This window comes from Solanum verrucosum, unplaced genomic scaffold (assembly GCF_900185275.1).
Source record: "Solanum verrucosum unplaced genomic scaffold, falcon-dt-bn FXZP01000161.1, whole genome shotgun sequence".
In the NCBI taxonomy this organism is placed as follows: Eukaryota; Viridiplantae; Streptophyta; class Magnoliopsida; order Solanales; family Solanaceae; genus Solanum; species Solanum verrucosum.
The window spans coordinates 1,207,381-1,232,055 of NW_026020127.1; the positions used below are offsets into that span (position 1 = coordinate 1,207,381).

The following is a 24,675-nucleotide window of genomic DNA, read 5'->3' on the forward strand; positions in this document are numbered from 1 at the left end:
TAAAGAATTTTAAAAAATGTTAATAATAAAAAAGGAATAATGTGACATGGCATCCTATTAGGAGAGAGATAATATTTTTTTTTGTCAAGTATATTTTGAGGAAAAGAGGTAAAATTGGGTGATATTGTGGTCCTAAAACAAACATAAGTGATACTCCTAGGTAATTTCCCAAACATGGGTGACTATCCAGGGAAATTACTCTTTAATTCGTATTGTCTCTGTCTAAGAAAATTTGACACTTATTATAATACTAGATATTAGGTTCCCGCGCCAGCGCGGGCCCAATATATATTACTTCCTCCGTCTCATTTTATGTGAGGTAGTTTGATTCGCCACGAAATTTAAGAAAGAAATGAAGACTTTTAAAACTTGTGGTCCAAAATGAATTATATAAATTTGTATGACTGCAAATTATTTCATTAAGAGTAAAATAAATATTTTATAGTCAAATTGTTACTTAATATAGAAATGTGACATTCTTTTGGGATTGACTAAAAAGGAAAGTAAGTCACATAAATTGGGAGTAGTTCTTTGTTTCAATTTATGTGACACCGATGAAATTTGGAGAGTTATATAATTTTTTGTATGTGATTTTGTTAAATATATTTTGAAGTTGTTAATTTATTGTGATTTATAGCACTTCTTATATCATTTTCAAATAATATATGTTACTCTTTCTCTTTCATTTTATGTGAGGTAGGTACTTTTGCGAAAGTCAACTAAATTTCTTATATGATTCTTAAATATTTTTAGTTGTTATTTTACTTTAATTTACATTACTTTTTATGTTATTTTCAAACAAACTTCTTTTGTTTCAATATGGAATTAAAGAGTCAATAAAATTTCTTTTATGATTTTCAATTATGTTTTTTTTAATATTTTATATTATTACATTGTAATTTTAAGTACTTTTATGTAATTTTTAAATATAGAACAAATTAAAAGAAAAAGAAGGAAAAATTTAAATGAAGAAAGTACTAAAATTCTCAAATAATCATATTTCTATATTAAAATGTTAAAAGCTTTAAAATTCCACATATATGCACAAAATAATATACGGAAGACAAAATAATTTTTAAAATATATATATTAAAGCTCTTTCTAATAATATCACATATTTATTCTATTTTTTAAATATGACTCCTTCCGTATCAATTTATTTGAACATGTTTTTTTTTACTTCACCTAAAAAAGAAAATTACTTCTTAATTTTAATTTTTTTACATAGCGTATCTATAAATAAAATTAGACATACTTTTTACTTTAATATATGTGATATATTTTAAATTTAAGATTACAAAATTTAAAAATATTCTTCATATTTAACACTTCGTGCAAAAAAAAAATGGATGAAACAATTAAAATCCAAGAAACAATATAAATAATTTATCAATGAATGAATGAATTAATAAATAATATTCAAAGATCCCTGGAGGATAGAAATTGGAAATAATAAAATATAAGAACAATGCAAGGAAAAATGAAATGGTGTACAAAAGTAATAATAGGGCCCACACAATTAAAGCTAGCCGTAAAAGAGGAAAAATAGCAAATGGTTTTTGTGTCCAACAAAAAGGAAGTACATTTATGAAGCAGGAAAGTACAATCATTTTTCAAGTTTGAAAAGTACGAAATACCATAAAGCAACCCTCTATTTTGATTTATTTACGCAAGTACCTTCATCGTCCGGTCCACGTGGAGGCTATTAACTGATTTCGTAGTATTGAGGTACTCAACGCTTATGTAAAGTAAAGCATAGAATGACAAAAATAACCCTTAAATTGATTGTATTTTCACGTAAGCACACGTGTTGACAGAGAAGAGTGCGCTTATTCGCTCTTCTTATATAGTAATAATAATAATAATATATATCAGTTAGCGATCTGATGAAATGATTAAAAAAAAAATATTTTAATTAGAGAAATTTAAATTTGAGTGTTGAAAATAAAGTCTTAAAAATATATTTTCGATCCCACAAATTTCAAAAAATTGGTAGCTATAATAAAAATGTTACAAAATATTTAAATTTTTTTTAATGAAAAAGTTCTCATTTATTTCCACTATATCAAGCAAAGTTAATAAACTGAGACAGTATTTCTCAAAATTTAAAAATATAAAAAAAGTGGCTAAATTAATTAAATTAAAATTAATAAGTGTGAGCAATTACTCATACTTATTATTTTTACAATAAAGAGTTTAGTAACATCTAATTCATGTGATCATAAAAGTCATCAGCTGGACAGACTTGACTTTAATTTATCTTTCATTTTATCATATAAGAATAATTTTTCTTTCGTTTTAATTTATTTGTCTGATTCTAACTTGATATAAAATTTTAAAAAGTAAATAAAATCTTTGTACATGAAAATTGAAATTAAAGAAATACTAAAAAAGCAAATAGATATTCCTTTTTAGCAAACAAAAAAAGACACTAAAACAAGTAAATTAAATTGAAACAGAGGGAGTAGCTTATTATAAGTGAATGAAAGGCTTGAAGTAACTATAAAATTATTTTTATGTGACCTATAGTTCATGATTTCAAACTACGAATCGTGAAAATAATCACTAATTTTTTTATTTTATTAAAATAGATTGTTTATATTCTCAAATCTATATTGATATGAGATGTTTTGTGTATCAGAGTATTTCTATTTTTTTTTAAAAAGGTTATAAGTGAAGTGCACGGCAACTTATAATTTATTATATCATTATACTCTAAAGTCTTTTTCTTTCATTCTTCTCACTCTGCATATCAACAACATATTACATGTTTCTTCCCTATTTTGGGAAAAACAAAATCTATTTCACAAAATTTCCAGCCAATAAAGCAAAAGAATATAACTCTATGGAAGAAGTTCAACAAAACCTCTTAGATATCCCAAGTTAGTATCTATCTATTCTCAATTTTTCTTTATTTATTTTCTCCTAATTTTGAAATTTTCACTTCTCTCTCTCTTCATCTTTAATTAGAGTTCTTGAATTTGAGATTCGAGCCTTCGTTATGAATTTTATTTATGTTAGGATCGTTTAAGGTTCGTCCACCGTTAATGAGATGTCTTTGATTCGAGTCCTGATTATGTAAAAAAAAATGTTGCGGATCACTTGAGGTTCCTCCACCTTTAATCAGATGTTTCCAATTCGTGTTTTGATTATGTAAAAAAATTCTTCTTGGAAGCGCTTGAGCTTCTTCCACCTTTAATTAGAGGTCTCAGGTTCTACTCCTCGTTATGAAAAAATAGGGAGTGCTTAAGGTCCGTTCATCTTTAATTCAATTATAGTTTTCATGTTCAAGTCCTAGTTATGAAAAAAAAATTCTTGTTAGTGAGTATTTTCCCCATAAAAAAACCTTATATAGTTTGAATTTGAATCAATTAGACTTTAATACGAGTATCGAACATCAGAACGGAAAAAAACATAATATGGTTTCATTCATTGGATATAAATAATGGTGTGGAGGTTTGTTTGTTAGATAGGAATTTCCTTTGATATTTCGGCTGCAGATATGGTAATGTTTGCCATTATGTTAAGGGTGTTTTTGGGATGACTGTTTTTTTTTTTGAGGATAATGTTTTTTCTTAAAAGAAAGATATTTTTTTAATACTTATTTTTTATATGTTTGATAAGAAAATATGTGTAGAAAATATTGTTTCAAAAATATTTATATATAATCTAGAGCGAGAGTGAGTAGGTGTGGATAGAGACAGATTCAAGATTTTTAGTGTAAAAGCTATAGTATTTTTGAAAGGGAAAATACTCAAATATACCATCGAACTTTCAGAAAATGCTCATTTATGTTATCCGTTAAAAGTTTGGCTCATCTATGTCATTATTTGTTAATTGAAAACAGTTTCATTTTGTAAATCATTTTGTACACGTGGTCAACTATGATTCGATCACGTTATTAATTAAATAATTTTTTAAAAGGGAAAAGGCTCAAATATATCATCAAACTTTGAGAAAAGATTCATCTATGTCATCCGTTAAAAGTTTGGCTCATCTATGCCATTTTAGTTAACAAATTATGGCATGAATGAACCTTTTTTCTCAAACAAAAATGACATAGACGAGCTAAATTTTTTAACAAATGACATAAATGAGTCTTTTCTCAAAGTTCGATAATATATTTGAGTCTTTTTCCATTTTAAAATTATTTGAATTTTCATGACTAAATAATTGCCTCCGCCCGTGGTTGTGAGAGGTTCAAATGTCAATTATGAAGCTTGAGTTTATTACACTCAAGCTTAATTTTATTTTTCTTAATTATATATTTTTTTTCTTTTATAAAAATGATTTGACAATTAATCCTCTTAGGTTGTTGTTTTTCAAAATTAAAAATAAAATAAAATATTCCTTCTATTCTTGACTTTATATGACAACGTGCTTAATTATATAATTTATTGTTCAATTGAAAGTTGTTTAAATTTTTAATTCTCAAACTTTGTCGATATTTGTATGGTTAGTAGAACACGTCATTAATGATAAATTTAAAAAAGTAAAAAAATTGTTTAAACTATTATATTTTTTGAAACCGACTAAAACAAGAACTTAATTCTTTAATTAGAAGTCTCAAATTCAACACGTAGGAATAAATAAAAAAATTGTGATCGAGAAATTTGATTTATGCAAATATTCCTTCTTAGGCCACTATTTATGTTTTGTTCCTATTTCTAAAGTTCTCCAAATATAAATTTTTGGATTGATAAAACACTATTGTCTTTTGATATGCTTTTTAGACTATGAACTAATATTTTCTCACAAGATTATTAATTTGCTCAAAAGTGATTTCTGAATCGTAGTATAAAGATTCATAAATTGCAAGAAAAAAAAGGAGGGAGGGGTGGGGGGTTTCAGTTACTAAATAATTATCTCAAAACAATGAACAACGAGGATTTCACGTTATTGAGCACTCCTTTTTATTGAATCTTATATGGTGCAAATTTAAATTGATCAAGTCAGTATTTATTAAGCACAAAAATGAATTCAGAATTTAAGTTTTATAAATTCAATCTTTCAAAATTCATCAAATATGTTAGTATATTTTTAAAGTTATGAGTTCACATCCACTATTTATTATAATTTAATAATTCTTATATAAACATAAAAATTATGGATTCAATTGAACTCGTAACTGATACATCCTCCCTTGATCTAATAGCAGACAGTTATTTAAAAAAAAAATCTATTATTTGTAGATGTCAGGTGATAATTGGTGTGCTTTTATTTGCTTCCAAATATCTTTTCTTCTTTTGTCATATTATATATTTATATTATAAGCTTTTTCCTAAAATGACATCTTAGGTGACGATTAAAATTGAGACCTTTGCTATATGGTAGAGCCACATTTTGAGAAAGTAGCCAAAAAAGAGACAATAATTGTAGGGTAAAAAAAAAGGCAATGATAATTCATTATATATAGACAGAAAATAATAAGTCAGGATCCTTCGAAAATAGTTATTAGTTCTATTTCTCAATATAGTAGTAAGAACTAAGATACACATAAATTTTACTTTTTTCAAATTACTCAGTGTAATTATATATCCTTATCTTTACGAAGCAAAAAATTATTTCCCATAGATCCTTGATTTTATATATAAACTATAAAGTAAAGGAGACAAGAATTAAAAGCAAATTATAGTGGAGTAGGTGTAGTGGGTAGGGGTGTGCTGATTTGTTTAATCCAAACAATAAAATGAAGAAAACACATTCTCCAAAAGCTTTCCACAAACCAATTCTTAAATTATTTTGAAGTAGCTTTTAATGTAATTTTTTATTTGGGAATAAATGCCATTTTGTTAAAAATTAAGCTTGTTTTAGAAAACTAAAGCATGTTTAAGTTGGGGGTTCTTTTAGTTACATGTAATATTTCTAATAATTAACATGATCTAATCCGTAAAATATGATAAATAACTTGTAACAATATATGAATAAGTGTATATAAGTTAAATCCTTAAGTCACTTCTGCCCCGTTATGTTTTGCTCTATAACTTGTATTGTAACTTTTCAAAAGCTTACTTTATTATTGCACTTCGCGCTATTACTTGTGTTGTAAGCTTTTCTAGTCCTTAAAGTAAGTTTCAATACTAGTAAACAAAACACTTTTGCTTTAATTTGCGACTATCATCTCATTGGTTTAGTTAGAATTATTTTCATGATATGAGTTATATACATGTCATTGTGAAGAATTTTTACAATATTTGGTGACCTCATCTTTTATAATTTCCTTAAACTGACGGAATATATAACTTAAACTCGTCTTTTTAGACAACTATGGCTTATTTATTAAACATTATCTTATTTATTCATTTTACTTTTTTTCTTTTTGATAGATGAAGAAATATGTGAGGATGAAAATTCCAACATTGAATCAAGTGGATCAACTCATTCTTGTTCCTACTTTGCTAAGCATAAATGGTGGTACCAAGTTGCCATTTTTACCCTTTTTACTCTAATTGGAGAAGTAGTAACAACACTATTGGTTAAAACATATTTTACCAAAGGTGGTAAAAGTATATGGTTAGTCTCATTAGTGCAAAACGCAGGGTTCCCAATTCTTCTTCCTTTCCTATACTATATCTCACTCAAAAATAATATCCAAATTGAGGTGATTAAAGGAAATCAAGAACCCCATATTTGCATAATCTTTTTAGTTTATGTTGTTCTAGGTGTGCTACTTGGTGGGGTTAGTGTTTTCAACTCGGTCAGTCTAAAGTACCTTCAAGTCTCAACGTACTCTCTCACTGGTACCACTCGACTAGGGTTCACTGTTATCTTCTCTTTATTCCACAATGCACAGAAGTTCACCCCAGCTATAGTAAACTCTGTAGTTCTTGTAACAGCTGCCTCGGTCATTCTGGTGGTTCATAATTATAATGAGTCTGGGGAAACGTCTAGTGGAAAGTTTTTGCTAGGGTTTTTTTCTACGATTGGTGGGTCCGTGACGTATTCCTTAGTGCTTTCTTTAACCGATTTTACGTATCGAAAAATAATAAAGGGTAGGAAGTTCATAGATATTTTAGAGATGTCAATTTACCAAACCCTAGTTGCAAGTATAGTGATCCTACTAGGTTTTTTTATAAGTGGAGATTGGAAGAATTTAATCATGGAGATGGAAAAATACCAATTAGGGAAATTATCTTATGTAGTCATCTTGTCTTTTATAGCCATTTCATGTCAATTAAATGTTGTGGCTTCAATTGGGCTAGTTTTTAAAGTCAACCCCCTAATGTCCAATGTTTTTAACAATTTATGGGCTCCAATTACTCCATTTTTTGCTGTGATTTTTCTTCATGATAAGATTAAAGGTTTGAAGTTGGTGGTTATGTTTTTAGCCTTTTGGGGATTTGGTTCACAAATTTATCAACAATATCTCAATCATGTGGAGGCCAAGGAAGAATTAATAGAACAAAACTCTAGAGAAGTTTCCTCTAGTTGAACCCCGGAGAAACTCGCAGCCACAACTCTTTTGGTATGCACTGAGTAAATCCACTCTTGTGTAATATTCTATTGTAAATTATGTTTTTTTGTCAACTTTTCAAGAGGTGTACATATAAATGTGATCAATTATGTATATATTCAAGTTGAAATAAAAAGTTCTTATTGGGCCCTTTCAATTTGGTACTGGATAAATGGCCTTATTTGATATATTGTTGAGTACTTCCTATAAGTTGGATAGAAATGTTGAATGGGATTAAATCCAAGTGGATCATGACAGCAAGATTACTTTGCGACTTACAATAAATCAATATTTTTCTTTACTTCTCAAAATGTCCCCTAGTCCCTTTAAGGTAGTTTTATTTTATAAAGTTGTTTAATGTCGCTATGAGTTAAAGCCAATAATATGAATAAGCTCACACATCCAGCTATTCATGTAATAATCCCTATGTTATATTTATGTTTCACCTAGTTAGTTTTATGAACTATGAATGCAATATGCAAACATGTGATTTTACTGCTCAAATCCGTGACTTGTAGGTCCAACTTCCAAGAAAGGACTACATCTCTGACATAGGCAAGTACCGATTGGGGGGAGGTAGGCAGCCTACCCTGACACAAGTATCTAAAGGGTGATTTCACGGTTCAAATCCGTGACTTGTAGGTCCAAGAAAGGTCTACATCCCGAGGTGTGAATGACATAGGCAGTTTACCTGACACAAGTAACAACGGAGGATTCCACAGCTCGAACCCGTGACCTACAAGTCACATGGAGACAACTTTGCCACTAAGTTGATTGCCAAGAATGTTTCATCTAGCAACAACAACAACTAGTAATGAGCTTCCAGTCTAAATTCATAATAAAATATGTCAAAAGGTTTACTCATGTATAAAACTTTGGAAAAGTGGAACTTAAATACACTTGTATTTGTTAACTCTCTCTGGAATCTTTAACTTAGCAAGTTACCTATATGATACAAAAACAACAACAATGGTGCCAATCACTTCGAAATGATCATTAATTTCTTTCCTTGCCTCAAGAAGATAACAATAATATTCTCTTTCAAACGAAGACCCTTTACATCCATTTGTAGAACTCTTCAAACGCATCAACAGAGCTCGAGTACTACGTACCTCACTATAATAGATCAGAAACTGATAGATTACATAAGACGACCAACATAATGAGCTCGCGGATACATCTCTTTTAGTTGCGGCCATTGCACGAATAACTGATCTGCCATGTGTAGCTTGTAAAGAAGCAAACCGCTTAACGACAGCTTCCTGACTCTTGCAATACTCTCAACATAGAAAATCGATGACCACCTAATTCCCAAAACCTGAAGCAATTGAACTTTTAATTAGCACCTCAAATGTCACCTTGAAGGATCATAAGAAACTAAAAGTGTTTGCAAGTTCGATATCAATGTGACTGTGAGTAGTCAAGTGCTCTCTTTTGATTCATTGACTTGTTTTCTTCCTCCTTTTGTTAGGTTTGTTCATATTTTTTTTAAAGGGATGGTGCCAAATAAGCTTGGAGAGGCCATGAAACCAAATAAGCTCAAGGCATTTTAGAGGATAAGAGTTCTCAACAACATCATGCCATGATAAGTCGAGGCAAATATTTATGAACCGACAAGGAATAGACAAAATGGTCCAAGTTGTTGTCGTCCTATACACTTTGAAATCTATGTTGCTAGGACACTCCAAAAATGTGGCATCACCTCAGTCGAATACTCCGAAATACACTATACTTTTGGAGGATCCAACATGCAACTGTCAGCAGTTTTAAGAGTCCAAGCAAGATAGTTGAAAATACATGAATGGACGTAACAGAGATATTCTGCATGTAATCAGTATTCTAGCATCCAACTTGACTATACAAATAAGTTAAAAGAACAAAAAATTACTCTCTAATAAACAAACCTTGAAAAGGAAGGCAATTACACATAGTGGAATACACGTTCCAGGGCCATTGCACAGAATCTGAGACAAAGTACCAAATATAGATAAATCAGAAGACCAGGATATATAAAGGAAAAAGTATCTGCAGATTGATAATTTCAATTTCAAAGGGGAGGGGAGTAAAAGGTAATATGAGAGGTTTGTCTGATACCACTTGAGGTCTGATCTTGATCATTAACCACAACGCATGTGCAATTGCAACCAATGTGGTTCCAACTGAGGTTATATACGATTGACCAACCTCTCGACTTCGATATATCTGCATGAATTCAGCCCCCCCTACTTCCTTGAGCGCTTCCTAGAATAAGAGGTAGTCCTATTAATATAGCCAATAAAAGAATAGAATATCATGATCAGTTCGGGGAGAAGAGGGCGCTTCTGTGGTGTTGCAAATGTATTTCAAATACTCTAAACAACTAGAAGATAATGAACACCCCTCCAAACCTAAGATAGACAATCTGAAAGAACATACAGACTACGGTTTAATCTCAGAGGCGAAAAGCAAGGTACACACAGTTGTATGCAGACAACTTATAGCTAAATGTTCCCAACATTTATACAGGGAACACATCTGCACAAACATTTTTCATCTCTTACTGCAAATAATAAGTAAAAAGACTTGGTTTACCGATTGTTTGATGCATTGAGATACATAATTTGATTTTCTAAAATTCTTTTGATCTTATGAGAAATCATGTGATTTACCATACTGGATGCACAAATTGGCGTTTGGGCCTTCTATGAATCTTTGTTTTTGATATATTTGTAAAAGATAAGGACTGCCAGTCTACAAGTTCTAAGATTAGACTCTACAAGAAGCAACACATTTTGATTTGGAGAGATCTTTAGGTTACAATGATATTCAAGCCAAACTTCCTGAAAATTGCCACCTGATGTTGAACATACAGGTTTGGCACTTTTACACCTCTACCAGTAGAAAAAGCGAAGTCTAACATTTCACATTGAACTGCATGAGCAAGCAATTAGGAACAATGATGGACCTGAGTGACTGATGGATATATTAGTCACTTAACAACAAAGGCAATCAAATATTTGGACACAGTGAACGAGGTGTTAAGATCCAAAAGGAAACTTAGAAGCCTTATCCAAAACTGATAAAGGTGTTGAGAGAAGTCACAAGAATAATGTGTTAACAGCTAATGCAAAAATGTTATCCTCTCTTGGTTCATAGAGACATAGACACAAGAAACCACACACTACTCCATTCGTCGTTTTTCTGACATATTATTGTCTGATTAAAAGGGGGAAAGAAAAACCAACAAATAAATTAAACTGATGTACTATACCTTACCGAGCAAGGAATCCTCAAACACATGAGCTTTTTGGAGACTCATATTATCAGTAGCAGCGGCAATATAATACCTCAGCTTAAACCTCTCTGTTTGAAGGACATATAATAAGTTTAACATTTCTGCTGTGTGACCACCTACATTATAGTTGAACTTAAAAGATTTAGAACGAGTATAAGCAAAAGGCAGTAAAACAGAAGAAAAACTATCACAGATAAAACTAGACCTGAACCCAGAACAATAAGAGTACTGAGGGATCGTGGTGATTTGGAGTGAAGCGGCTTTCTGCTCCTATTAATAACATAAACAATTCGTATCACAAGTACAGTGATGACACCAATAGTTAATAGAACTGCGATATTTGATGATGCCATAGTGGAGATGCAAAAATCCCCCTTCTCCATTACAAGAAGCTCTGCACCTCAGCTGAAGACAGAGATCCTGAATTACATTTCAAGCAATCAGCATAAGTTCCAAAGCACAACCTTATAAAGGTAAATGATATTCATTTCATTAACCTGAGGCATGCTTCAAATGAAAATTCAAATACCGATTATACAAGATGAGTATTGATTAGATATGTTTTGTTTACAAAGCCTAAATGAAAAGCTTGAATAGTTATGCATAACACAGACCAGTCTCTATGGTTAACTGCCTTGATAGACTATACAACTATTAGTTACAGGAGATAATAACTATCAAAGTCACTTTACATACAAACATCAACTCAAATGTCTGTTTGAGTAGAGATTAGGATTTTATGGTTATTACTGATCAATTTATTTGAAAGGTCTAAAATTAAAATCCACAGTATCGATAGAAGGATTTGGTATATGACTTCAAACTTTTCATCCCAAATCTAGAATACTTGTCGTGAACATTTCATGTCAATCAATAAGCTATTCCTTCAAATAAAAACTAAAAAAAGACACTAGGGATCGGCATTATAAATACTCGTTATTCATTATGCTATATTAGACTAATTTAATTCAAATATTTTTCAATAATTTGCCTTCAAGGAAATTAGTTCTTTAAAATTAGTAGCTCCTTTTTTTTTTATGACGGTGGTGTCCGGGCCAACTTATGTGCACCTCCACTAATTCCACTAGATACCTGCTACTCCCTCTGTCCACTTTTATTTGTCATGTTGCGCTTTTCGAAAGTCAATTTGACTAATTTTTAAAGTTAAATTAAATTACATTAATTCGATTTTTTTTAAAAAAAAATTAGATATTCAAAAACTATATGAAAAGTACTATAAGTTGCATTTTTTTGCATATCAATATGATGAAAATATACATCGTAAAATGATGGTCAAAGTTCTTATTGTTTGACTCTAAAAAAGGAAACCATGACAATTAATTGTGGACGGAGGGAGTACCTCCCATCAGCACAAGTACCGAGTAACTCTGCCCACCAAAGTTAGGGCAGATAGAAAGAATTCGCCTAGTATTTTTTTAGAGTCTAAAACCTCATGGTTCTCCCCACTGTAGTCTGTGCTGCCTCCGTTAATCAAATAAACAGACACCTTACAAACATCGGACCCAAATCCCTCTTCTCTCAGTCATGCTAGCTTAAATATTTCTCTCCCCCTCCCACCTTCCTACATCCTTAAATTTACCAAAAGCCATGCCTTCTTATCTTCTCTCTTTGCCTTCGTATACAAGGCTTCTTCAACATCTACTATTAGTAACACTGTATACAACCCTTTTTTTCATTTTATTTTTGCTCATGCCAAATGCTAACTCCATCACAACTATTCTTGTGCTCGTGGTTGGATTTTTGGGAAGCTTAGTAACTTCACTTACAATTTCCTACCACAACTTGTCATTTCTTTTCGAGAAAAATATTCAGTAATCTAATCAGTATTCAGTAATACTAAAAGGCAGATCACCACAACCATCATAGCTTGAATCCATTATCAACTTAACACATCGCAACTAAATGAAAAAATTTGCAAACTCAATTCAGAAAAAAATGAAATTTGAAACCTCTCTTTATTAAGGTGGGAACAAAACAAAATTTTACAAACCCAATTCCGAAAAATTGAAACTTTTCTTTATACAGTGGGAACAAACTTAAAATTTTGCAAACCCAATTCATAAAATTGAAATTTTGGACCAAAATAAAATAAAAATTGTAAACCCAATTCAGAAAATTGATACCCATAAAATCAATGAAACAGAGATTAACTTCGACGAGACAAAGAGCTAAATCTGTAACTAACCTGCTGTCTTTTCAAATCGGCCGGCGAAAAATCAATCGGAATTCAGCACAAAATCCATCAAATTTGCATCTGTGAAATCTGTAGTGAAAAATTCGGGTTAAATGAAGTTGGGTCTTTAGTTTGAATAAAGGCCCAAGTACATCAACCCGACTGGCCCAAATATTATGTTTATATATATTTTTTTTATTTTATTTTAATGATATGATTTATGGATACATAACTACGGTTTATTTTAGATCATAAGTTAAAAAGAAAATTAATAAATCTGAAGATTTGTTGCACGTCAAACACCGCAACATAACTTGAAAGAGGGAGAATTATTTATCTATATTATATATACTATATTAAAAGTGTAAAGTTTTTTAATAATGTTGTTTGAATTTTTCGTTCTTATTAAAAGATCTTTCTTTAGAAAAAAATGTTATAGAGAGATTTGACTTTATAAAAGACAAAAAAAGATTATTAAATTTTTCTAATGTTATGCAAGTTATAACTCCTATTTTAGGAATTCCCTCTTCTTCTAATTGAAGCTCATGTTTGTGCACTTTATAAATTAACATGTTCAATAACTAGAAAATAGAAGATGAATGGTAGAATAAGTGTAATTATCTTATTTTCAAACATGGGATTTTACAAGATTTGGAAGAAAAATCATTGGCCTAATTTTTGTTGGATTCCAATTTCAATTTGCACTGTCTTGGAACCCATTGAGTCAATCCTTGTTCCCCTAGACTAGACTTGTGAATTGGCAACTTGGGAGCCCATTTTGCTACTTTTAACTTGTATTTTTTTTTTTTTATATAGGATAAGTATTGAAAATGTAACTTAGAAATAAAAAATAATTGGAGAACGAATAAAACTCATATGTAATGTTCTTGTAATTTACAATAGCTTTACAAGGCCAACAAACAATCAACTAATACAAAACTCTTTTTAAGAACTTCACTTTCCGGGGACAAAGTTTGTGGCAAAGGCCCAGGCATTGTTGTTAACTGGATCGGCAAGGTGGTCAGCAAGGTTCTCCAATGGACCCTTTCCGGTGACAATAGCTTGAACGAAGAAACCAAACATGGAGAACATAGCAAGTCTACCATTCTTGATCTCTTTTACCTTGAGCTCAGCAAAAGCCTCTGGGTCTTCGGCAAGGCCCAATGGGTCAAAGCTACCACCGGGGTAGAGTGGGTCAACAACCTCACCAAGAGGCCCACCAGCAATACGGTAACCCTCGACGGCTCCCATCAACACAACTTGGCAAGCCCAAATAGCTAAGATGCTTTGTGCATGGACCAAGCTTGGGTTGCCCAAGTAGTCAAGTCCACCCTCGCTGAAAATTTGTGATCCAGCCTTGAACCATATAGCTTCACCAAATTTAACACCATTACGGGCCAAGAGCTCTGGGAAGACACAACCAAGAGCTCCAAGCATGGCCCATCTGTAGTGGATCACCTCCAACTCACGATTTTTGGCAAAGGTTTCTGGATCAGCAGAAAGTCCAGCAGTGTCCCATCCATAGTCACCAGGGAACTCACCAGTCAAGTAGCTTGGGGCCTCACCAGAGAATGGTCCCAAGTACTTGACACGGTCAGGACCGTACCATGGGCTGCCAGAGGAGGCGGGCTTTGCCTTGGTAGCAGTCTTCCTCATGGTGACTCTTTCATTTCCAGTGATTTCAGAGGAAGATGGTGAGAGTTTTACCGCCTTTCCGGCAAAAGAAGAAGAAGAGAGAGACATTGTAGAAGATGCCATTATAAAAGTAAGAAGAAAAACTTTTGAATAGAGCTACTACGCAAGAAGAAGAGTTGATTTTGTTTATTTGAGTTTCATGAACCTTGCCTCATCAAGTGCATATAAAGGACTTGGAAAGACCAAAGTCCTTATCCTAGAATATCATTATCTGATTTTTGATTGGTGGATAATATATTTTATTTAACTTGATTCATGTCCATTTGGCAAAGTTCAACACCACTAAATATGACTAGATGAAATCCAACCCAATGCAAAATTTCCTCTCTTGTAGCCAATATGAAGTTGCCACATGGATAGTGGATTATTGCAAAATCCACTTGACTGTTTGGCTTGCTTATGAAGTAGGAACATTTATACACCACTTCATGTGAGAAAATAAGAACAACTCCTATTTTTTATTTTTAAAAATTGGACTAAGTTCCCATGATTAATAATTGGATGCTACAATTCAAGGTTTAACTTGGATGATTCATTGTAAATTTGTAAGGAGGTTATAGAATATAGAAGGATAAGTTGGTGCACTTAAACTCGTATTATCATGATTATGAATTAGTGATTTTTTTTTGGACGGAGTCATTTAGGAGAATGTATTAGTTTTGATATTATTTATTAGGTAGTATTTAGTATAAGATATGTACGTATAGGGGCGGTTCTCCGAACCCCCTTGGCAAAAAATAATGTTGTATATTTAAGGTATTTTAAAGATTCTTTATGTTTATATATTGATTTTGAAGCTCTGAAATGTAAGATAAGAGGTTGACTTATTAGTGGTTGAGGGGTTCAAAACTCACGTTGAGGTTCCAAGTTCAAATCTTGAACCCCTTATTTGAAATTTTGGATCCGTCACTATGTACGTGTAAAGTAGTGGAATAAAATAATTCCTAACTAGTTAATTTCAAAATTTATCCTCAATTTTTATTTATTAAAGGATATTATTAAGAAAATTACATTTTTATTCTTAATCGTCCAGATATTTCGTTAAAATATATTATAAGTAGAATTACATTTTTACCCTTACTCTTCGACCCATAGACTCTCCCGATAAATAGAAAAAAAAATATTTATGTAGACAGACATGCGATATCACCCTAATTCGTAAAAGTAATCAAACTTTAGGGCAAAATCTCAAAAAGATGTTGAAACAAATCGGAAATCGAGTTAGCGGTGTAACGCCGGTGAACCTGTGGCGGTGGCGGCAGCTATATCATTACAATGATCATCGGAATGTTGGTGAGGGTGTTGCCGGAGCTCCGGTTTGTGAGGATATGATGAAACCTCAAATCAAAATCGATGATGAGATGAGGAAATGGATGGAAGATTATTTTAAGGGTGGTATTCCATGTATAAGTCTTGTCGCATATCAGCCTAATGCGAAGATGATAGTGGATGAAAAGACGGGGAAAATCGTAAATATAGTTGGTTTAGAGACTAATGTTGCTTACTCCTACTTCGTTAGAGTATGTTCTCTTTTTCAAATTGTTTATCCTAATCGAATTTGGTTTCCTATCATGTTGTTTGTTATATAATCAAAAGTATCACGATTTATCGAGTTTGATATATGGTGTTCTAGTTTCCTACATGAAATGTAGGAAAATAGAACATTTAATAGTTGAATGATCCATAAATCAGTGGTAGTGGTCCTGCTCTGTTGTTCTTACCTAGGGTGTTATGTTGCTCGGACGCTTCAAAAATATCCAAAAGTAATGTATTTTTGGAGGACTGAACATCTGTGGGGAAACATTGATTAGATAGGTTATCAGAACAGATCTATTGGCACCTCCAAACTTTAGGTGTCACGTCAACTTTGGGTCTGTACGATATAGCGAGGATGATTGAGATGTCTAGATGTGCATTTTTAAAGTTAGAATGTTTAGGTGTCAATTTAGGCCAAGTTAATGTATCAATGTATTATCCCATATAGATTAATAGGTAGTCTTGGACAGTTGATTTTTCTTAGTTATTCGTTTGGGATACAACTTTTACTTTCCCTCCTTACCCAAATTTTAGTGAATGATCCACGAATCAGTGGTAGTGGTCCTGCTCTGTTTGTTCTTACCTGAGGGACCTATGTTGCTCAGACTCTTCAAAAATGTCGAGGTATTCACGAGGCACAATGAGGAAGAGTGAAGGTGTCTAGATGTGCATTCTCAGAATCGGAGTACTAGTTTAGGCCAAGTTAAGGTGTCTGACAATCTATGTATATTACGCCATATATCTTTGGCCTTCTCTTTTTCTGTTGATGCATGTGCTACATGCTTGAAGATTAACGGGTAGTCTTTCATATTTCTGAATTGAGATGTAGTGTTTAACATATCTGACTTTACTACAGGAAGATAGGAAACCATTTTTCCATCGTCCACCTGTTCGATTGCAGTATGGCAGGATGCTTGCTGACGATGCAATTACGGCTGCTCTGAAGGATCATGAAGCGAAGAAGACGAAATTCAGTGACCATTCACAGAATGCAGTTGATGCTTAATTTACTAGTGGATGCTTTCGTGCAAGGAATTCATAAATGTTAAATTAGCTCTATGACAGTTTGCTGTATAGTAAATTATGTGAACATATTACAGTTAATTGCTAGGATGATTCAATGTGTTGTTATTTATGGATTGATCTACTTTGGTATACCTATTTACAGATGATTTACCTCACGTTTATGATATTAATCTAGGGTGGTTCACATGAATCAGGAATACATAGACAAATCTTGCTCACTTTCTTCTCATATCTCACTCGTACATGCGAATCACACTAGATACACATATATCTAGTGTGATTCACATGTATCAAGGATACATAGACAAATCTCGCTTGCCTCCCTCCCATCTTGCTCGCGTATTTGGTATCCCGGATACACGTGAAATACATGTATATAGTGTAACTCACATGTAACTGACTTGAAATTTGGTATGAAATTATAAAATAGTAAGATAAAATAAAAGTGTTTCAAACTTAGGGGGAATTAGTAAATATGGTAGGAATGTTTGTGTAATTAGATGGTTTCTCCCAAAAAAGTTCATTACTAGTTTCTTGATACACAGTCAAAGATTTGATTATCCAATACATTTTTTTCTTTCTTTAGAAATAGAGAAATTAAATTACTAGATTCTAAAATCCGTTTCTTCGTATCTTCGAAAGTTAGATTGTTTAAAGTTAAATGTAATGTTCTTGTATAAGAGCCCGTTTGGATAGGCTGAATTTCAAGCGCTGAAATTTTATTTATGAGGAATATAAACAATTATAAAGGATAAAACATTAAAAGAATTAATTAAAGCAAAACAACTTTCAAGTCAGAGTAAGCCAAAAGCGAAATGGTGCTACTCCATCTGTTCCAATTTATGTTATGCATGTTTTTTTAGCATGTCTCAAATAGAATGTCACGTTTTACCTTTTATCAAATGATTGGAGGACAAACAATACTCATATATATTATGTTCTTGTAATTTACAATAGCTTTACAAGGCCATCAAACAAACAACTAATCAAAGAGACTCTTTTTAAAAACTTCACTTTCCGGGGACGAAGTTTGTGGCAAAGGCCCAGGCATTGTTGTTAACTGGATCGGCAAGATGGTCGGCAAGGTTCTCCAATGGACCCTTTCCAGTGACAATAGCTTGAACAAAGAATCCAAACATGGAGAACATAGCAAGTCTACCATTCTTGATCTCTTTTACCTTGAGCTCAGCAAAAGCCTCTGGGTCGTCGGCAAGGCCTAATGGGTCGAAGCTACCACCAGGGTAAAGTGGGTCGACAACCTCACCAAGAGGCCCACCAGCAATACGGTAACCCTCAACAGCTCCCATCAACACAACTTGGCAAGCCCAAATGGCCAAAATGCTTTGTGCATGGACCAAACTAGGGTTGCCCAAGTAGTCAAGTCCACCCTCGCTGAAAATTTGTGATCCGGCCTTGAACCACACAGCTTCACCAAATTTGACACCGTTACGAGCCAACAACTCGGGGAAAACGCAACCAAGAGCTCCAAGCATAGCCCACCTACAGTGGATCACCTCCAACTCACGATTTTTGGCAAAGGTTTCTGGATCAGCAGAAAGTCCAGCAGTGTCCCATCCGTAGTCACCAGGGAACTCACCAGTCAAGTAGCTTGGAGCCTCACCGGAGAATGGGCCCAAGTACTTGACACGGTCAGGACCATACCATGGGCTGCCAGAGGAGGCAGGCTTGGCCTTGGTAGCGGTCTTCCTCATGGTGATTCTCCCATTTCCAGTGATTTCAGAAGAAGATGGTGAGAGTTTCACTGCCTTTCCGGCAAATGAAGGAGAAGAGAGAGCCATTGTAGAAGCTGCCATTATAGAAGTAAGATGAAAAAACTCTTGAATGGAGCTACTACACAAGAAGAAGAATTGAATTAATTTGTTGCTTGAGTTTCATGAGCCTTGAACCAACAGTATTTAAATGACTTGGAAGGACTAAAGTCCTTATCCTAGAATATCACTATCTCTTTTTTCATTGGTGGATAACAGTTTTTTAACTTGGTCATGTCCATTTGGCAAAGTTCAACACCACTAAAAACAATGTGTTTTTAATATAAAAAAAATAAAATCTAACCATTGCAATTTTCTTCGACTTACAACCAATCCAGAGTCGCCACGTATGATAGTGGATTATTGCAAAATCCAGTTTACCAAGAGCAACTACTGGCCATGCAATATTTCATATACTTCTGTAATTGGCTGGCCTATCAAATAGGAAACTTGTTTATGAGTGGTGTATATTCCTCTTCATGTGAACAATATATATATATATATATATAAAGTATGGATCTAACTTATGTATATAATGATATGATAAGATAATGATGATACCAAATAGTTAATAAAAACAATGATTTAAATCCATATATATATAAGTGTATGGATCTAACTTATACTATATATAATGATAATATAAAGAATTTTTACAAGAGTAATGATTATTTTGGTTTCTAAAAGATATAAGAGAATTGCTTTCAAGTCTTTTTAATTTAAACAATTTATAATTTTCTTGTTCTGTGACATAGAAATATATTAAATTTTCTTTTCTTAATATTAAGTTACAACTAATTTTAATCCTTAGCAAAAGTATCCTTATAATCTCCAAAAAAAACATTACTATATGTATCACAAAGTTACAATTAATATTTAAAAAGTGAGTTAGTTCATTACTTTCTTATATAATCATGAAATTGCAAATGTAATAAAATTTCTTTTCAAATTTTTGAGTCTTTGGTCAAATGACTGTAGAATTTTATTTGATATTGTAGTTTTTTGAATTAAATTACTTAAAGTTTATTATCTACCAAGAAGTTTTTTTTTAAACAAGAATCAAGGTATTGTATTACAACAAATGGATAACATTTTATTAACTTGAAAGAAATTTTAGATTATATAATGAGATATTGACTCTTCGCATACAAACCTATAAATTATTAACACGTACAAATGACTAGTTCTATAATAAAAATAAAGTTTTGGGAGGTTTTTGACGCTTAAAACATGTGTTTTAGTAGTCTTATGCTTGGACAGGTTACCCAACTTTTGTTTGTAAAATATCAGAAATCATTAAACTTGTTTCAATTTTTTGTTTTAAGTACATAAATAACACCATCTAAATAAGATTTTGGTAAATTTATCTCAAACGCGCTACCAATCATGTAAACCCTATGCCAAACAAAGATTTGTTTTGAATATGCGATTATAATAGATTTAATATTCATTTGGCTGATCCTAGCTAACTTAAGTATAACTACTCTTTTGGGAATGAATCCACCTAAATTGACAAAGAAAAAAAACAACCTAACATAAGTATAACTACGACTATTTTTAGGAATGCATCCACTTAAATTATCAAGAAAAACATGTGAGAGACATCATTAATCTAACTAAATACTCTTCCATCAAAGATCAATTCTATCCTTAACCAAGATAATTTTCATATTGGAAGACATGGTGAGATGTCATAATGATGTGAATTGCATATTGTATTTATGTTCGCAACCGATCCTTCGATATGTAAATTTAAATAAAATATATTACAAAATATATAAAATTAAACAATTGGTTCTAATATATTTAAATTTATTTTCGTAATGTCAAATTTCATATTTCTAATCAGAAAATTATTTTTTTTGTGAATACTTTTATAAAACAAAATTTATATATATATATATCTTCTTGTGTATTTGATTCATGAAAAGAACGAAAAAAGGTAACTGAAAACTACACAATTATTGGAGACTAGAATAAATAGGGAATTTTCGCAAATAGTCACTATAATAAACTTAATTATGCTTCATAGCTATAGTTTGCATAATTACGGGCTATAGCTACAGTTTGAGCTATCTCGTTTGTATAATTCGCGGGTGAATTTATATAATTTAGCGGGTATTCAAAATAGCTTTACAAGGCCATAAAATAATAGTGTAGACTCTTTTCTAAGAACGAAGGCCAGGCATTATTGTTATCATCGGGGTAGAGTAGTAGGTTAACAACTTCATCGAGAGGTCCACCAGCAACACAGTAATTCGAATACACACCTAGTCAAGGAGTGAAAAATAGAGAGATTTTTAATAGAAATATATGTTTTAAATAAAATTTACATGACACAAATCTAAATTAATCCGTCAATATTCCGAATACACAGCTATTGAGATGTGCCAGCCATAAAGAGGGTGCGAACTATTGCATGGCCATGATTTTTTAGATGTGAATTTTGCAATAGTCTTCAAATCAAACACGTGGCAACTTTGGATTGGCTATAAGAGAGGAAATCAACATTTGGTTAGATTTTTTGGACATAATAATGCAGTAGTTAACAAAATGTCATGCACCAATGAGAAAATAGATAATGATATTCTAGGATAAGGATTTTGGTTCTTCCAAGTCATTTATATATTGCAAGGTTCATGAAACTCAAGCAACAAATCAACTCTTCTTCTTGTGTAGTAGCTCCATTTAAGAGTCTTCATTCTACTTCTATAATGGCTACTTCTACAATGGCTCTTTCTTCCTCTACATTTGCCGGAAAGGCGGTGAAACTCGCACCATCTTCTTCTGAAATCACCGGAAATGGGAGAGTCACCATGAGGAAGACCGCTACCAAGGCCAAGCCTGCCTCCTCTGGTAGCCCATGGTACGGTCCTGATCGTGTTAAGTACTTGGGCCCATTCTCTGGTGAGTCTCCAAGTTACTTGACTGGTGAATTCCCTGGTGACTATGGATGGGATACTGCTGGACTTTCAGCTGATCCTGAAACTTTTTCTAAGAACCGTGAGCTGGAAGTGATTCATTGTAGATGGGCCATACTTGGAGCTCTTGGTTGTGTCTTCCCTGAGCTATTGGCCCGTAACGGTGTTAAGTTTGGTGAAGCTGTATGGTTCAAGGCTGGATCCCAAATTTTCAGTGAGGGTGGACTTGACTACTTGGGCAACCCGAGTTTGGTCCATGCACAGAGCATCTTGGCCATTTGGGCTTGCCAAGTTGTGTTGATGGGAGCCGTTGAGGGTTACCGTATTGTTGGTGGGCCTCTTGGTGAGGTTGTTGACCCACTTTACCCTGGTGGTAGTTTCGACCCATTGGGCCTTGCTGACGACCCAGAGGCGTTTGCTGAGCTCAAGGTAAAAGAGATCAAGAATGGTAGATTAGCTATGTTTTCCATGTTTGGATTTTTCGTTCAAGCTATTGTCACCGGAAAGGGTCCATTAGAGAACCTTGCCGACCATCTAGCTGATCCAGTCAACAACAACGCTTGGGCCTTTGCCACAAACTTTGTGCCTGGAAAATGAACTTCTTAGAATAGAGTCTACGCTATTATTTGATTGTTTGATGGCCTTGTAAAGCTAGATATTATGAATTACATCAACATTATAAATGAATTTTGTTTGGTTCTCCAATAATTTTATATTTCTAAGTTGCATTTTATGTACTACTCATATAAATCATACACAAAAGTGGCAGAAATATTGGTCTCTCAATTTGGCTATTCACAAGACTTGGAACGAAATTGCATCAAATTTGTTCCCAGGCACAAACAAGTAACTGCAGAGCAGAGCAAATTAAAATCTAAAAAGGAGGTCAGTATTTTTTATAACTATGAAATCGTGATCTAACGATTTCATTTTTCTTAGCACGTGCTCATGTACGTGCTTGGTGATTAACGAACCCCAGTACCATAAAAAGCAATGTCAAGATAATGTTACACGACGATGTTACAGAGCCAATTTCATATCAAATTTTCAGGTAAATTAATAAGCATTTAGTTCAAAAAAACAATTATGATCTGTAAATACATCTTATAATTCTTAAAAGCAAGAATATAGGTTATATCATTTCTCTGTTCTGCAACTTATTATTTTGTACCTTAGAATTCTTTGTTGTCGGAATGAATGATTAAAAACATATTTAAACTATCATTTTAAAGTAAGTTTCATACCATAACCGTCAATTGTTCCCTTTACTTACCTAAACTATCACTCCTTTTTGTATTAAAACAAACTTCAATGCTGAGTATGTCAAATATGTGATCTCAATCGACAACAGTCACGTGTAGCCCAACTCAGGATCAATGTGATGAGTGCTTTAATACAAAGGGAGTGATAACTGAGATATGAAACTCGGGAAAAATGATAGTTTAGAACGATAAATAGAACAATGGAAATAAACTGAGATTTGAAACTCGAGAAAAATGATAGTTTAGAAAGGTAAATAGAACAATGGAAATATAACAGAGGTATGAAACTCGCCAAAAAAGTTATAATTTGGTATGTTTTTACCATTATGCTGTTGCATGGATAGCACGAAATATGTAACTGAGAACCATAAAATTGAACAAAATTCATATATAATCTCCAGTTATAATTTATGTTTTACAATGGCTTTACTAGGTCATTAGCCAATTTATACTAGAGGAAACTCATTTCTTAAAAAATCACTTTCCGGGGGAAAAATTTGTGGCAAAGGCCCAGGCGTTGTTGTTAACTGGGTCGGCAAGGTGGTCAGCAAGATTCTCCAATGGACCCTTGCCGGTGACAATAGCTTGGATGAAGAATCCAAACATGGAGAACATAGCAAGTCTACCGTTCTTGATTTCCTTTACCTTGAGCTCAGCAAAAGCTTCTGGGTCATCAGCAAGGCCTAATGGATCGAAGCTACCACCAGGGTAAAGTGGGTCCACAACCTCACCGAGAGGCCCACCAGCAATACGGTAACCTTCAACGGCTCCCATTAGCACAACTTGGCAAGCCCAAATGGCCAAGATGCTTTGTGCATGGACCAAACTAGGGTTTCCCAAGTAGTCGAGTCCACCCTCGCTGAAAATCTGGGATCCAGCCTTGAACCATACAGCTTCACCGAACTTGACACCGTTACGAGCCAAGAGCTCGGGGAAGACACAACCAAGAGCTCCAAGCATGGCCCATCTACAATGAATCACCTCCAACTCTCGATTCTTAGAAAAAGTTTCAGGGTCAGCTGAAAGTCCAGCAGTATCCCATCCATAGTCACCAGGGAATTCACCAGTCAAGTAACTTGGAGACTCACCAGAGAATGGGCCCAAGTACTTAACACGGTCAGGACCATACCATGGGCTACCAGAGGAGGCAGGCTTGGCCTTGGTAGCGGTCTTCCTCATGGTGACTCTCCCATTTCCAGTGATTTCGGAAGAAGATGGTGAGAGTTTCACCGCCTTTCCGGCAAAAGAAGAGGAAGAAAGAGCCATTGTAGAAGTTGCCATTATAGAAATAAATGAAATATTCTTGAATGTTTCTACTACAATGAATGAATATTTGATTTGTAACAAGTATATTTAAATGACTTTGAAGGACTAAGTTCTTATCCTAAAATATCATTATGTATTTCCTCATTGGTGGATGACAATTTGTTTAACATGACTAGATATTTTTTAGATACATTATTATGTCCAAAAAATCTAACAAAATGTTGATTTTTCTCTCTTACAACCAATCCTGAGTCGCCACGTGTGATAGTGGAATATTGC

At 33.1% G+C, this 24,675-nt stretch overlaps 7 protein-coding genes across 7 annotated transcripts; 3 read left to right on the plus strand and 4 right to left on the minus strand.

Moving 5' to 3' along the window:
- The first annotated feature begins 2,780 nt into the window (after positions 1 to 2,780).
- Positions 2,781 to 7,447, plus strand: LOC125825951 (probable purine permease 6). The gene is made up of 2 exons (XM_049505240.1): positions 2,781 to 2,882; positions 6,327 to 7,447. Exons 1-2 carry the CDS (start codon positions 2,846 to 2,848, stop codon positions 7,430 to 7,432), a joined length of 1,143 nt encoding a protein of 380 aa, XP_049361197.1. The 5' UTR covers positions 2,781 to 2,845; the 3' UTR covers positions 7,433 to 7,447.
- An 850-nt stretch (positions 7,448 to 8,297) lies between these two features.
- LOC125825949 (uncharacterized) lies at positions 8,298 to 12,992 on the minus strand. The gene is made up of 6 exons (XM_049505237.1): positions 12,934 to 12,992; positions 10,933 to 11,147; positions 10,704 to 10,843; positions 9,548 to 9,694; positions 9,358 to 9,417; positions 8,298 to 8,771 (listed from the first exon to the last, which is right to left on the minus strand). Exons 2-6 carry the CDS (start codon positions 11,108 to 11,110, stop codon positions 8,595 to 8,597), a joined length of 702 nt encoding a protein of 233 aa, XP_049361194.1. The 5' UTR covers positions 11,111 to 11,147; positions 12,934 to 12,992; the 3' UTR covers positions 8,298 to 8,594.
- Positions 12,993 to 13,775: 783 nt separating this feature from the next.
- LOC125826038 (chlorophyll a-b binding protein 3C, chloroplastic-like) lies at positions 13,776 to 14,679 on the minus strand. Its single transcript, XM_049505335.1, has one exon. It carries the CDS (start codon positions 14,677 to 14,679, stop codon positions 13,876 to 13,878), a length of 804 nt encoding a protein of 267 aa, XP_049361292.1. The 3' UTR covers positions 13,776 to 13,875.
- Positions 14,680 to 15,812: 1,133 nt separating this feature from the next.
- LOC125825925 (iron-sulfur cluster assembly protein 1-like) lies at positions 15,813 to 17,158 on the plus strand. The gene is made up of 2 exons (XM_049505213.1): positions 15,813 to 16,136; positions 17,009 to 17,158. Exons 1-2 carry the CDS (start codon positions 15,813 to 15,815, stop codon positions 17,156 to 17,158), a joined length of 474 nt encoding a protein of 157 aa, XP_049361170.1.
- A 936-nt stretch (positions 17,159 to 18,094) lies between these two features.
- Positions 18,095 to 18,992, minus strand: LOC125826037 (chlorophyll a-b binding protein 3C, chloroplastic-like). The gene has a single exon (XM_049505334.1). It carries the CDS (start codon positions 18,990 to 18,992, stop codon positions 18,189 to 18,191), a length of 804 nt encoding a protein of 267 aa, XP_049361291.1. The 3' UTR covers positions 18,095 to 18,188.
- Positions 18,993 to 21,650: 2,658 nt separating this feature from the next.
- LOC125826042 (chlorophyll a-b binding protein 3C, chloroplastic) lies at positions 21,651 to 22,576 on the plus strand. The gene has a single exon (XM_049505340.1). The coding sequence runs from the start codon at positions 21,662 to 21,664 to the stop codon at positions 22,463 to 22,465; it is 804 nt and encodes a 267-aa protein (XP_049361297.1). The 5' UTR covers positions 21,651 to 21,661; the 3' UTR covers positions 22,466 to 22,576.
- A 1,031-nt stretch (positions 22,577 to 23,607) lies between these two features.
- Positions 23,608 to 24,411, minus strand: LOC125826040 (chlorophyll a-b binding protein 3C, chloroplastic). The gene has a single exon (XM_049505338.1). It carries the CDS (start codon positions 24,409 to 24,411, stop codon positions 23,608 to 23,610), a length of 804 nt encoding a protein of 267 aa, XP_049361295.1.
- Between the last annotated feature and the right edge of the window lie 264 nt (positions 24,412 to 24,675).

Coding starts and splice junctions, on each gene's coding strand:
- LOC125825951 (XM_049505240.1), top strand. CDS start 2,846: ATGGAAGAAGTTCAACAAAACCTCTTAGATATCCCAA. Junction 2,883..6,326: donor AAACCTCTTAGATATCCCAA/GTTAGTATCTAT, acceptor TCTTTTTGATAG/ATGAAGAAATATGTGAGGAT.
- LOC125825949 (XM_049505237.1), bottom strand. CDS start 11,110: ATGGAGAAGGGGGATTTTTGCATCTCCACTATGGCATCATCAAATATC. Junction 9,695..10,703: donor AGGATTCCTTGCTCGGTAAG/GTATAGTACATC, acceptor CTCTTATTCTAG/GAAGCGCTCAAGGAAGTAGG. Junction 9,418..9,547: donor TCAAGATCAGACCTCAAGTG/GTATCAGACAAA, acceptor ACTTTGTCTCAG/ATTCTGTGCAATGGCCCTGG.
- LOC125826038 (XM_049505335.1), bottom strand. CDS start 14,679: ATGGCATCTTCTACAATGTCTCTCTCTTCTTCTTCTTTTGCCGGAAAG.
- LOC125825925 (XM_049505213.1), top strand. CDS start 15,813: ATGTTGAAACAAATCGGAAATCGAGTTAGCGGTGTAACGCCGGTGAAC. Junction 16,137..17,008: donor CTTACTCCTACTTCGTTAGA/GTATGTTCTCTT, acceptor ACTTTACTACAG/GAAGATAGGAAACCATTTTT.
- LOC125826037 (XM_049505334.1), bottom strand. CDS start 18,992: ATGGCAGCTTCTACAATGGCTCTCTCTTCTCCTTCATTTGCCGGAAAG.
- LOC125826042 (XM_049505340.1), top strand. CDS start 21,662: ATGGCTACTTCTACAATGGCTCTTTCTTCCTCTACATTTGCCGGAAAG.
- LOC125826040 (XM_049505338.1), bottom strand. CDS start 24,411: ATGGCAACTTCTACAATGGCTCTTTCTTCCTCTTCTTTTGCCGGAAAG.